Raw genomic sequence first — 13,995 nt, 5'->3', positions numbered from 1 at the left:
CGGCCTGTAAGGCATGTAGTAGGAGAAAGAAGCCGTGCGTGGACAGGTCTAACATAACATCAGTTCTCCCCGCGCTGCTATTCCTGTTGGCTGAGGCTGGGCAATGGTTTCAGCGGTTTCCCTGCAAATATTTCGGTAAGGCTTGCTTTTCCGTTCGCAGCACTTCCAAACCCACCCAAAAGGAGAGATCTCTAGGGAATCTTTCATCCAGCCATGTGACAAATGTCAATTAAGCCTCAAATCCCACCCGGGAGGTTAGGTCAGGTTAATATTCCTATTATGCTGGTAGGGAAACTGAGGCATGGATTATTTCAAAAGGAAATCCAATAGGTGTTGTGTCACTAGCGGAGGCAGGAATAGAGCCCAGGCGTCCTGACTTGTGACCCAGTGCTCTGTGTAAACGCCCGACTGCACAGCGGGGCAGAGGGGACACCGTGGTGCAAGTAGGCGGGATTGTATGGTACACCGTACCAGTAAAATATTTATAGCTGGTTCACATACTGGAAAGACACAGGAGGAGCAGAACGTGGGGAGGGCTGTGGTGCATTGGCAGAACTGGACAGCACATCCCCATGCCACCACTTTGCTTGGCAATCACCATCCCCACCATCACCACCACCGAAGGCTGCTAAGGCAGAATCCACAGCAGCCGCGGGGCACACCACTGCCTGCAAGCTCCCATTCCAGGCCGCTTCACGCCAGGCCTAACAAGTCCCTCTCTACATCCTCATATCAAATCCGCTTCCCAGGGTAGGCTCACAGACAAGCTGCTGCATTTGTATGGTGTTCACAGCACAGACCCTCCCCAGAACGTAAAACCCAACTCTCTACAAAGAGTGAGCAGGATAATGGGTCAGGAAATCAAAGGGTCTGCCGGGCTGTCCCAGCTGACTCCACAAGCAGCTATTGCTTTCCAGGCGCCCGAAGCAGCAGCCTGCATGTGCGTGTGGATGCGCACCCATGTATGTGTGATTGTATCTAGCCAGCAAGTTAAAGAAGTATGGGCTGGATGAATGGACTATAAGGTGGATAGAAAGCTGGCTAGATTGTCGGGCTCAACGGGTAGTGATCAATGGCTCCATGTCTAGTTGGCAGCCGGTATCAAGTGGAGTGCCCCAGGGGTCGGTCCTGGGGACGGTTTTGTTCAATATCTTCATTAATGATCTGGAGGATGGTGTGGATTGCACCCTCAGCAAGTTTGCAGATGACACTAAACTGGGAGGAGTGGTAGATACGCTGGAGGGTAGAGATAGGATACAGAGGGACCTAGACAAATTAGAGGATTGGGCCAAAAGAAATCTGATGAGGTTAACAAAGACAAGTGCAGAGTCCTGCACTTAGGATGGAAGAATCCCTTGCACCGCTACAGACTAGGGACCGAGTGGCTAGGCAGCAGTTCTGCAGAAAAGGACCTAGGGGTTACAGTGGACGAGAAGCTGGATATGAATCAACAGTATGCCCTTGTTGCCAAGAAGGCCAATGGCATTTTGGGATGTATAAGTAGGGGCATTGCCAGCAGATCGAGGGACGTGATCGTTCCCCTCTATTCAACATTGGTGAGGCCTCATCTGGAGTACTGTGTCCAGTTTTGGGCCCCACACTACAAGAAGGATGTGGAAAAATTGGAAAACGTCCAGCGGCGGGCAACAAAAATGATTAGGGGACTGGAACGCATGACTTATGAGGAGAGGCTGAGGGAACTGGGATTGTTTAGTCTGCGGAAGAGAAGAATGAAGGGGGATTTGATAGCTGCTTTCAACTACCTGAAAGGGGATTCCAGAGAGGATGGATCTAAACTGTTCTCAGTGGTAGCAGATGACAGAACGAGGAGCAATGGTCTCAAGTTGCAGTGGGGGAGGTTTAGGTTGGATATTAGGAAAAACTTTTTCACTAGGAGGGTGGTGAAGCACTGGAATGGGCTACCTCGGGAGGTGATGGAATCTCCTTCCTTAGAGGTTTTTAAGGTCAGGCTTGACAAAGCCCTGGCTGGGATGATTTAGTTGGGGATTGGTCCTGGTTTGAGCAGGGGGTTGGACTAGATGATCTCCTGAGGTCCCTTCCAACCCTGATAGTCTATGATTCTATGTACATGAAGGGGGGAGTGTGGCAGGATACGTGTGAATTTTGTAATCTATTCCTCTGTGTGTGTATGCGTGTGTGTGTGAGAGAGAGAGCATCTACAACATGGGAGATTGTATGTACATGACGGGGGCTTGTAGGGTGGAATGTAAGTTTCCTTATCTATTCCTCTCTGCGTGCCGGCGATCATACATGTACATGATGGGTGGAAGCGTGGAGGGACATGTCAATTTCACGATCTGCTCCCGGGCCTGCGAGCACCCACCGGAGCGGAGATTGGGGATAGAGGCCGTGTGTCCGGTTCACTCCTTTGTGGCTGCTGCCTTGGCACTTGACGGATCCCTGGGGTCCTCTAGACACAAGATCGGCCCCCAGAGGCACCCGACGCTCAGCCGGGTACGGCGATTACCAAAGCCGGTTTGCAGGCAGCCAGCAGGACGGCCTCATCCCCACAAGGACTGGCTGCAGGAAGCAGCTCCTTTCTTCTTGGGCGTGGTGCAAGGGTTATTCAGGCAGGGGTGAGGAGAAAACCTGGTGACTATGGGTGTGCCAAGAGCTAGCACAAAGCGAAGCAAGGCTGCAGTGGTACCTGGGTTCTGGTTTCTCCATGCCGGGCTCAAAGTGAGGCAGGATTTCAGTGGGCCCCAAATTGTAATTTTCCCCTATCGTGATTGCTGCTGCCTTCCCATCTCCGCCTGCTCCAGTCCATCCCAAGCACAGCCGGGCCAATCCCCTCCTGCCGCCATCACAGTCTCTATACTGACTTCCCTTTGCTGTCTGCATTACGCTGAGCCTTCTCCAAACCTCCACCTCTTCCTCTACAGCCAGCCCTTTCCTCTGCCTGCTCCCTTCTGTCCCCTGGTTCCCCAACCTGAGACGTTCTGTTCCCTCACCCTCTGCCCATGTGGCCGGACCACCCTACCATGCTCAGCAGCAAAGAACAATTCAGGCTGAGTGGAATGTAGGTCACAGAGAAACAACAAGAAAGAACAAAAGTCAAGTCTCCAGGAGAGAGCGCTGTGTGTGTGTGAGAGAGAAAGAGAGAGTCTGCAGGGGCTCAGAGAACGTAAAGGCGCCGTGTGCAGAAAACAAAAGGCATCGTAGTCCTGTGGGGACAAGCACCCCAGATATTTATCAGATCTGTTCATATTTTGCTTTACTCTCTGCTGGGATGGTATAAAGTGACCCGTTGCACTTTCTCGCTCACCTGCTCCCAGCACACAGCTCTGTTCAGGTGCAGAGGAGATTTGAGCTGGGATTCCCAGGGAAGCCTACCAGTTGAAAGTCAATGGGAGTGAAAATGCCAGCTCAGGGTGTAGGTTACTGCTTGTAAGCTGCCCCATGAGATGCCCTGGGACATGCGGCTGCTGGCCGTTATCCCAGCGGGAACAAAACACTCCTGCAACAGGAGTGCAACTGGAACTTGTGAGCTACCCCAGAGCAGGGATTTGGGGATATGAGCTGCTGCCCGTGGGGAGAGCATTTCTCACCCCGGACGAGCTGTGAATTGCCTGTGAAGATAACAGTGTAATTAAAAAGAACAGGAGGACTTGTGGCACTTTAGAGACTAACCCATTTATCTGAGCATAAGCTTTCGTGAGCTACAGCTCACTTCATCGGATGTGCTTAAGCTCAAATAAATGGGTTAGTCTCTAAGGTGCCACAAGTCCTCCTGTTCTTTTGGCGGATACAGACGAACCCGGCTGCTGCTCTGAGAAGTGTAATTAGAGAGGTGCTGTGGAGCCACTTGGTGGTGTCAGCTGGCACCTCAAATTGAATTGCCTTGTTAGACTGCCCCCCCTCACCTGGTAAGGCAACGCCCATCTTTTCATGCACTATGTATAAATATACCTGCTACCGTGTTTTCCACTCCGTGCATCTGATGAAGTGGGTTTTAGCCCACGAAAGCTTACGCCCAAATAAATCTGTCAGTCTCTAAGGTGCCACAAGGACTCCTCGTTGTTTTTGCTGGTACAGACTAACATGGCTGCCCCTCTGAAACCTGTCAGCTTGGGCAGACAGTTCTCCACATGTGGCCAGGCAAGTCATACCTCTGCTAAGGCCCAGCCCCACCCCTGTGGAGGCATTTTCAGGGACCCATCACCAAATGTGTTTTTCTTCACAGCCCCTTGGGAGGCAGGGTGGTATCCTCACGCCCATTACCCAGAGGGGGAACTGAGGCAAAGGCGGCCTAAGGGCCGCTTGACAAAGATATCAAGGTGCTTGCAAAGAGGGGCCTGGGGAGATTTTCACAAGCACACCAGCCCTGCTGGCTACCTGGCCCTCAGCAACTTGCCCAGAGTCATGCAGGGGGTCTGTGGCAGAGGTGGGAATTTAACCCTAGTCTCCCATGTCCCAGGCTGGCACCCTAACTGGGCCATCCTTCCTTGCTGTGGGCAGCAGGGCAGCCAGGCTCTCTTGTGTGTCGATTGCCAGGGCAGCATCAGCCCTCGCCCGTTTCCCCTCCCTCAGGCACGTGGAGCTTGCCAGAGCTTTTCTGCTCGGGGAACTCCCTTCAGGGCGGGAGAGGCCCTGGTAGCGGGGGGCTGTGGGAGTCCTGGTGCCAGGGAGGAGAAAGGCAAACGGCCTCCACAGACAGACAGGGCAGATCTCAGGGGATGCATGAGCTCTGTGGGCTCCCCCTGCTTGCTCCCAGGGGGGCCGCCTGCTGCTCAGTGCCCTCAGAGAACCATCTGGGAGGACTGAGCAGGGATGAAACCTGCCGTGTCCTAGGAAAATCCAACCAGTTTCTCTACGAGTTGCTCCTGATGCCTCAGGCCCCTCTAGAAATGCCAGGGGTGTTTGCTCCTCTAGGGTTCTAGGCAGGACTGGAACCAGTCCCTGCGGGAGGGGATGCCAAACAGCCCAGCCTCCCTACTACCTAAGAACATCAGAATGGTCTTACTCCCACAACAGCCAATACCAGGTGCTTCAGAGGGAATGAACAGACCAGGGCAATTACCGAGTGACCCATGCCCTGTCCTCCAGTCCCAGCTTCTGGCAAACAGAGGTTTAGAGACGCCTAGAGCATGGGGTTGCGTCCCTGCCCATCTTGTCTAATAGCCATTGTTGGACCTGTCCTCCATCAACTTATCTAGTTCTTTTTTGAACCCCGTTACAGTTTTGGCCTTCCCAACATCCGCTGGCAATGAGTTCCACAAGTTGACTGTTCACTGAGTGAAGAAATACTTCCTTTGGTTTGTTTTAAACCTGCTGCCTATTCATGTTATTGGGTGACCCCTGGTTCTTGTGTTATGGAAAGGGGTAAATAACACTTCCTGATTCACTGTCTCCACTCCAGTCATGATTTTATAGACCTCTGTCATATCCCCCCTTAGTCATCTCTTTTCCCAGCTGAAAAGTCCCAGTCTTATTAATCTCTCTTCATGCAGAAGCTGTTCCCTACCCCTCACCATTCTGATTGTCCTTCTCTGTACCTTTTCCAGTTCCAATATACCTTATTTGAGATGGGTGACCAGAACTGCGCGCAGTATTCACGGTGTGCGCCAAGCCAGGGGAAGCTCGCCCTTTTCTCTTCAACCTAGCAGGACCTTCTCCCGAGGGCCCAGCACGAGGGATGTTCTGTGCCAAGGATACATAACCCCCCCCCCGCCCCCCGACACCCACACACTGACCCGCACCAGGCACGGAGACCCTCCACCCCTGCTGCCCTGGCACACTGGGTAAGGTGCTGCCCCCCCCCACACGGTGGGTATGATGCTCCCCACTGACACACTGGGTACAGCACCGCCCCCCCGCACACACACTGGGTACGGCACCACCCCCCACAAACTGGGCATGGTGCCACCCCCCCTCACACACACACACACTGGGTACGGCACCACCCCCCACAAACTGGGCATGGTGCCACCCCCCCTCACACACACACACACTGGGTACGGCACCCACACACACACAGCGGGTACAGTGCCGCCCCCCCACACACACACACTGGGTATAGCGCCACCCCGCACACACACTGGGCATGGTGCCCCCTCCCCCTCCCCCGCACACACACACACACACACAGGGTACGGCGCCTCCCCGCCACATACAAACACACACACTGGGTACTACGGCACACCCCCCCCCACACACACACACACACACACTGACACACTGGGTATGACCCCCCCCCACACACACACACACACACTGACACACTGGGTATGACCCCCCCCCACACACACACATATTGACACACTGGGTATGACCCCCACACACACACACACACTGACACACTGGGTATGACCCCCCCACACACACACACACACATTGACACACTGGATATGACCCCCCCACACACACACACACACACTGACACACTGGATATGACCCCCACACACACACACACACTGACACACTGGGTATGACCCCCCCACACACACACACACACATTGACACACTGGATATGACCCCCCCCCACACACACACACACACTGACACACTGGATATGACCCCCCCACACACACACACACTGACACACTGGATATGACCCCCCCACACACACACATATTGACACACTGGATATGACCCCCCCACACACACACACACACATATTGACACACTGGGTATGACCCCCCCCACACACACACACACACACTGACACACTGGAGTTTGGGGTAGCCCTCACTTGCGAATGCCTCCCCCGTGAGTAACTCAGTGTATCTGGGAATGAATCAGCCCCTGGGGTCACTGCCCCGGGGACCTGAGCCCCACTGATGCAGCCTTCCTGGGCTCCGGCTCCAGCAGTAACGGGGGCAGGGGGCTCTGTGTCCCCTGACTGGAGAGGTTACCCCCAGTCTCCCACAGGCACTGAGGCCTCCAGTCTCCCACTGGGCAACCCTGCACCGATAGGATCCAGTCCGGGCCCAGCAGCTGGCCGTGTCATCCTGAACTGATAATGTATATGGGCCAATGCCGCCGTCCCCCACTGGATGGAATCAGAACTGCTCAAGTGCGTGTCACTCCCCCTTTACTGCAAATGGCCACTAGAGAGTCTCCTTTAGCTTAAGCGCTTGGGGGAAAAGACGACCCAAGTTCTAGTCCTGTTGCCCCGTGGAGGTCAGAATGGCCATGATGCGGACCCTAGTGACAGCCGCGACCTCACAGCTGGATTTGTTAATCGCTGTGCTCCTGAGGTGTTTGGACCCTAACACCCACCCTCTCCTCGTGTGTGGTCGCGGAAGGGGTTACAAGAGACATCCCAGCCTGACTGGCCCTGCACAGACTCGAATCAGCTACGTCAGGGCAGAGGAAGCCCAGCTGTCTCGGCTCGATGGAAGGAGTGTGAGACGGTCCCTTAAGTACCTTGGGCATAAAGGATTCAGTCCACAGAATAGTGCCGCAGGGAGGGAGGCAGGGTGCCCCAAGCCTACAGGCCGCAGAGTTCGGCTCTTCTCAGGACAATAACCTCAGTGACTCAGTTTCCCCAGGTGCGATGGCACTTTCCTCATGGGGGAGGGGACGGTTGGGCAGCTGAACTTTCCCCAGCTTGGTCTCCAGCGGAGAGCAGAGAGAGGCCAGGGGAGCTCAGGTGCTTGGAGCAACATATGGGAAGCGACGGCCCCTTAAGTACCTGAGGCCTAAATTATTACTCACAACACAGCAGTGCAGAAATGGGGTCCCGGTGAAAGGGAAACCTGTCAGGAGAAGAATCCTATTCCTTCCCTTAGCTTAGTGACTACAAAGCATCAGGCTGGACAGCCTTCACCCTTTGCCTCCCATGGCTGGAAGGAGAGTGTGTGTTTGTGTACATATGCACACAGGCTACCTGCGGGGCTGGCCACGAGGGCTGGCCCTGTGTTATCAAAGGGTTTAAGAGCCACGCAACCATCGGATCTCACCCAAGGTTCTAGTCTCATGGGAAACTGAGAGAGTCTTTCGGACCTTGTGTACTTCTCGTTGCGGACTAGTTCTTCCAGTTCGTGGAAACAGATCCCGCTAGCCACAGTGTGTGTGAGCACACATACACACAGGTACCAACACCCTGTGCTGGATGGACTCTCAACTGCTCCAGTGTGTGTCTTAGGCCCTACACTGCTAACAGCGAAAGGAAAGTCTCCAGTCTGCCCCTTTTTATTTCAAACACAAAGGGGGGAACTTTCAAAGGCATTTCCATTTGTGCCTTGAAAATTTCCCTCAGGCTGAACTTTGGGATCCAGTCTGACAGTTCCTCGGTTGCATCAACGAACACATCCATCAGGTCGGTATAGTCACGCCAGTAGAACTGCTTTCAGGGCCTGGCACAAGGCCCTCTCGTGTTTATAAAAGCACCTAGCACAATGGGGCTCTGGCCCACGACGGAGCCTTCTACGTGCTACCGCAATACACATAAATAATAGTGCAACGTATGGTACTTCTTAGCAAGGAACTGCTGTGGGACGGCAGTCCCGAGATGGGCAGGTCTGGGGTTAGAAATTAGGGTAGTCTCCTTTTCCCACACGGTTGTGTAGTGTTGTTATGAGCTGTTAACCAGCTGCCACAATCCCACCCCAGAAGTGGCTGCATTTCAGTTATGAGTAAAACAACAGGTGCATTTTAGTTATGGGTGAATCAATTTTTAGGTGTATAGAATAATCCACTGAGGGAAAGGGACCTGGAACCGTTACCTGGACCTAATTTTTGTGGCTGGCCTAGCTCCTAAAGTCTATGCACTCTGAGATGAGGACACATTGTACACATATATAGTAAGAGACAGTCCCTATTCTAGAGCTTGCAAGGAGTGGGTGGGGAAAAGGGAGGATTCTTATCTGCATTTTGCAGGTGAGGAAACTGAGGCATAGAGCGGCGCAGTGTCCAACGTCATATAGGGAGTCTATGGTAAAGCCACGAATTGAACTAACAGCTCCTAAGTCCTAGACCAGCGTCTTAGCCACTGGACCATCCTCCCTTGAGGAGGAGGAGGAGGGGCAGCTCTGGGAGGGGATTTTGAAACATGCACCCGGATCCAAACCTATGAGCATCAGGTCCGGCGTGGGAAGCAGCAGTGAAGTTCAAGTTGCCCAGGGCTGATAGCTGTCCCCGGGAGACTCTCCCCAGCACCAACTCCAAACACCCACTACAAGGCCCCTGGCCAATGCCAGGTGCCCCGGAGGGAATGAACAGAACAGGGAATTATCAAGTGGTCCATCCCCTGTCGGCCATTCCCAGCTTCTGGCCAAGCCAACTGGGTAATGCTGCACATGCTGCTGAATGAGGGCCACATGAGAGCCATGGCTCACCACAACATTGCCCAGCGAGCCAGCTGCACCTCACATGAACAGGAAGTGGGGGGTGACCATTCACCCCCTCCCCAAAGGGACCCCGCCATGGCGCACCCCTGCACGCTCCCAGACGAGACGGCAAAACCCCAAACCACGCCAGACAATTGCAGGGACAGTGTTGTGTCCATCTGCTCTCACTGACCGGGCCATGAATCTAAACGTGGCCTGGAGCCAATCAGCCCTGATCCCCTTTGCTTTGTGTTCCGGAGAGATCAGATGGGAAAGCGATTGCGATTTGCGGGGGGGCACAGAACCAGTTTCCACAGACCCCCCAGCCAGCAGCTGTGCAATCCCTGACTGAACAGGGGAGCCAGCCCTGCTCCCCCAGGCAAGAGACCAGGAGGGGCTTGGCTCCGAAAGGAAATCAACATGCACAAGGATTCCTTAGCAGCCCACACTGCCCTGGACTGGGTCCAGGCAAAGCCCGAGCTGGGAAATGCAGCCCGCCCCTCAAAAATGTGACCACCTCCCAACTGCCCCAGCATGTCAACAACCCCAGCAAACAGCCCGGGAGAGGGAGCTGCGCGTTGCAAAACCGCCGCCGGTCTATTCATCTCTTCCTCGGGGAATCAGGCCAGGGAGAAAACCCAAAGGAGGCCACCCACTTTTGAAAAGTCCAGTTTTTCCAGCCTACGCTGTCTCATCTCCCAAGGGCTGGAGCTGCAGCGCTCCGGTTGAACAAAGCGACGTACGCTGGGCACCCTGGCTAGCGGCAGATGCCTACCGAGAGCGAGAGCCCAGGATAATGTGTGATTCATTGGGCTATTAATGTGCATTAGGTAGAGAACGCCTCATCTGAGAGCGGACTGCTTGGAGTCTGCATTCTCTCTCCTGTGCCATTAAATACCACACACAGCTCTGCAGCTCTGCACACAAAGCAAATGCCTAGATCTCCCCCACCCCCGAAAAAATCCTAGTGGATAGAAATGCACTGGGATTAGCAGGCTGAACGACAGCTCCTTAGCGGTATCTACAGTCCAGCAAATATCCAAATAATGCAAGAGCAAGAATCACCATCTGCAGCAGAATAACCCACATTGCAAAAAAATATATATTAACCAACCTGGTTCCTTTGTCTCCCATGGCCCAGGCCAACCTTCCAGCCACTTGTCAGGGAGTCAGGGAAGGAGCAGAGAGGTGTGGAAAATTACTAGATGTTAATTTGGAGCCAAGGAAGCGGTCTCTTTCGGCAGGAACTGCTGCTCGCGCTCTCACCCACACAAACCCCAGCTGCAGACGACGCAGCGAACTCCACGGGGCTGTCGCCTTCCTCCGTGTCTAATAACAACAAGGCGGCTGGGCGTGTGTCCGTCCAGCTCTGAAGTGCCTTTGTTTCTGGAGATCACAGAATGGAACAGACCCAGCTGTTGTGCACGGATGTAAAACTAGCCATGAGATTACGGGCACAGGCGGGAATCCAAGGCACAGGGACACACACACACACACACACACAGAGGATCCCTTAGAGGGAGGTTGCTCTCAGACACGGCTGCTCCATCTCTCCCACTGACAGCTTCCCCTCTTGCTTCTAGGGAGAGAGATCCACCCTCGCTCGGCTCTGAGCAACACTGCCTCCTACTCCAGGCTTGCACAGCTCAGGACGGAGCCGTACACAGCTGCTGCAGCCAGTGTGGGGAACAGGCTCAGGCAATCATCATCATCATCATCATCTCCACTCCGGCTGCCCAGAGCTGCGTGAGAGCAGGGGGCTGGCTCTGCTTGTGGCCTGTGAACTCCAGAGCGTGTGTGTGCTCGGCAGCTGGCCAGGTTGCACATTTCCACGCAGGGGAGTTTGGGTTTCCTGGAAACGCTCAGTGACCCTTCTCTTTCTGATGCCAGACAGCTGGGTTTGGGTAGAACCCATCCCACTTTGGCTGCTTGGCTTGCAGGACAATGCACAACCGGTCTCACTCCGGCGCTGCCCCCGGAACTCACCCCCAGTCAGCGTCTTATTAACAACCACCTTCCCCTGCAGCACATTGCATCCAAAGGGCTTTACTGAGGAGAGACTGGAATTGCTCCCCCTCCCCACAGCTGAAATGCAGCCACCTCTGGAGTGGAACATGGCTACCGCAATACACGGCCTCCCAGTGCTTCACAAAGCTCTGCGCCTGGGGAAAGTAGGTGCCTTATAACCAGCACTGGCTTCTAATTTGGGTGCAGGTCAGAGCTCCCCTCATGCTTCGGGCGCACATCCGAGCTTCAGTCATGCCATACCGGAATGTACACGAACACAGAGTGTGTCACATCCCCCTCTAGTGAATACAGCCTACCACTGCTGCCAGCGGAGGGAGTTACTCCTTTAACGCAAGCAGCAGATGTCAGCCGTGTGGTGTTTGAGGGCCTGGGTTTCAACCCTCCCGATGACTCCTGGCTTTTGCACAGGTGAGCAGAGATGTTACAGCTCCTGCCCCTCTCGCCCCCTGCTGGCCTGACACAGCCTGTTTATTCACCTACTAGGCCCGGGCTGGGTAGGCCGAAGGGGGAAGCCTTGGTGGGTATGGATGCAGCCACATGAGTCCGTTAGATAAGCTTCAAACAGTACAGTGACGCGTAATGGACCACATCCGAACAGAACAAGTTCAATGCGCCTTTAGGAGACAATGGAAAAGAGGAGGGACTAGGTCACCCAGTCTGGCCTCCTGTATATAAACCCAGCAACCCAAATCAGAGCAACGTATTACAGCCCACAGGAGACTGGACTACGCCACAGGCAGAGAACAGGAGGCTCCAAGGTGCACCAATGCCCGAGGCCCCTGCCATGGCGGGGAAATAATTAAATGAGACATACCCCGATGATAGCGAGTGACCTGCACCCACATGCTGCAGAGGAAGGAGAAAAAAACACCCCCAAAGGTCCGTGCCCATGTGACCTGGGGGGAATCCCTTCACGACTGCACACAGGGCGATCAACTAGCTCCTGAGCACATCAGCAAGAACCAGCCAGGCAAGCACCAGAGGTCTTTAAAGGTCTCGCTTTAATTCTCGAAAAGGACAGCAGTGGCCCGTTCTTGTGCGCGCGGTTTGAGAACTGCTAGCCCAGTGTGAAGAGCTGCTCTCCAGTGAATGAAGGGCTACTGGTGTAGCTGAGTGGTTAGCTAAAGTCAGAGGGTTTGGGGACGGGGCCACTTGATCCTTCCCACAGGCAGGAGGCAATCTCCATTTCTCAGGCAGATGCTGAAGCTATTCAAATATCCCGAGCTTGACTCTCCTCAGCTCCCCGCAGTATTACAGACGGGGGCTCTCTTCCCACAGAAGATGTTTATTTTCTGCACAAATGTGAGTACCAAAACATTTTAGGCTGAAAACCCCAAATATTTCCGTTTCCCAGATCAGTCTACATCACCCATGATGCACCTCAGTCCCCCTTCTTGCAGAGGGGAGGCATTGCATCATGGGAGTCCCTGGCTCTGAGGCATGATGGGCGATATAGCCCAGCTGACGGAAGAACCACAGCTAGCTCCCATGAAAGTCAATTTTCAGCCAGGCCTCGTTACAAGGATACAACAAGTGGGGACAGGCTCTGTCATTTACTATGCCTAGAGCACAATGGAGCCCTTGACTTGGCTGAGGCCCATAAAAGGCCTTGGCAGAGGTACGCTGTTAATCAGGTGTGAGTGGAGAACCAGCCCTCACCCAGCTGCGTGTGTATGAGGGAACCCTTTACAATAATATCAATAATCTTTAAAATAATCTCTTTCCACTGCCGTCATCTGTTTCCTTTATTTCCATTTCACTCCCTTTGGCTGATGAAGCCAGACTGGTCAGTTTCACTTCCTGGTTCTCATGCACTAATTCTAACAACATATGGTTAAACTCCACTCACCCAAGTGGAGCTCTGACTCTGGGTAAGAGGGAAGCATTCGGGCCTTTGTGCTTAGACCTGGAGACCCTCAACAACAAAAACCTTTTGACTTGACACCTGCAGTGCACTGAGCTGATTAGGGTGACCAGATGTCCCGATTTTATAGGGACAGTCCCGATTTTGGGGTCTTTTTCTTATCTAGGCTCCTATTACCCCCCAACCCCTTGTCCCGATTTTCCACACTTGCTGTCTGGTCACCCTAGAGCTAGCCTATGCAGTCCTGTGTTCTCATCACCCTCTCCCCAGGGATCGCTTGGTACATCCACTTGTCAAGTCTTGTCTTAAATTAGATTTAGTGCAGGGACCATCTCTTCCTCTGCAGGTGCACAGTGCCCAGATTAACAAGGCCTCCGGCCACTACTGTAGTGCCCAGAATAGCACTTTTCAGCCCTGGATCTCAAAACCACTTCCCCCGCGTGACCGGCCTGGAGTCACTTGCAGGGCACGGAACGGAAGCAGGGTCCTAACTTCCAGTCCCATCTCTCTTCACTGAGCCCCCGTGCGCTGGTGTTTGGGTTCACAATGCAGCAGATGAGCAGCTACTTGCAACCAATCACAAATCCCCGTGTGTTCATAGACAACCTGGAAGCCACCTCTCGTCAAACAAGGGGAGAGCAGGGTTCACTTAGGGGCTGGCTGGCCATGGCTCCGCAATCCCAGAATCCTGCGGTAGCCTTATCGGGCAACCTGAGGGGCTGGCGGCCAAGTTACAGTCTCCAGGTTCCCATGGTCGGACAAGGGCAAGGGAACAGTTGGGGGACCCGGGCCCTCCCTCTCCAATAGGTC

At 54.0% G+C, this 13,995-nt stretch overlaps 1 protein-coding gene across 1 annotated transcript in view; it reads right to left on the bottom strand.

The window, feature by feature from the left end:
* The window catches only part of ARRB1 (arrestin beta 1), a 176,507-nt gene extending 165,734 nt beyond the window's left edge, over positions 1 to 10,773 (bottom strand). The window contains exon 1 of the mRNA XM_077832628.1: positions 10,408 to 10,773. Within this exon, the coding sequence (XP_077688754.1) occupies positions 10,408 to 10,427 (20 nt within the window). The 5' untranslated portion in view covers positions 10,428 to 10,773. The remainder of the gene's footprint in view (positions 1 to 10,407) is intronic.
* Between the last annotated feature and the right edge of the window lie 3,222 nt (positions 10,774 to 13,995).

Source organism: Eretmochelys imbricata, chromosome 1 (genome assembly GCF_965152235.1).
Source record: "Eretmochelys imbricata isolate rEreImb1 chromosome 1, rEreImb1.hap1, whole genome shotgun sequence".
Lineage (NCBI taxonomy): Eukaryota > Metazoa > Chordata > Testudines > Cheloniidae > Eretmochelys > Eretmochelys imbricata.
The sequence above is the reverse complement of the archived record's forward strand: the minus strand, read 5'-3'. Positions and strand labels throughout refer to the sequence as shown.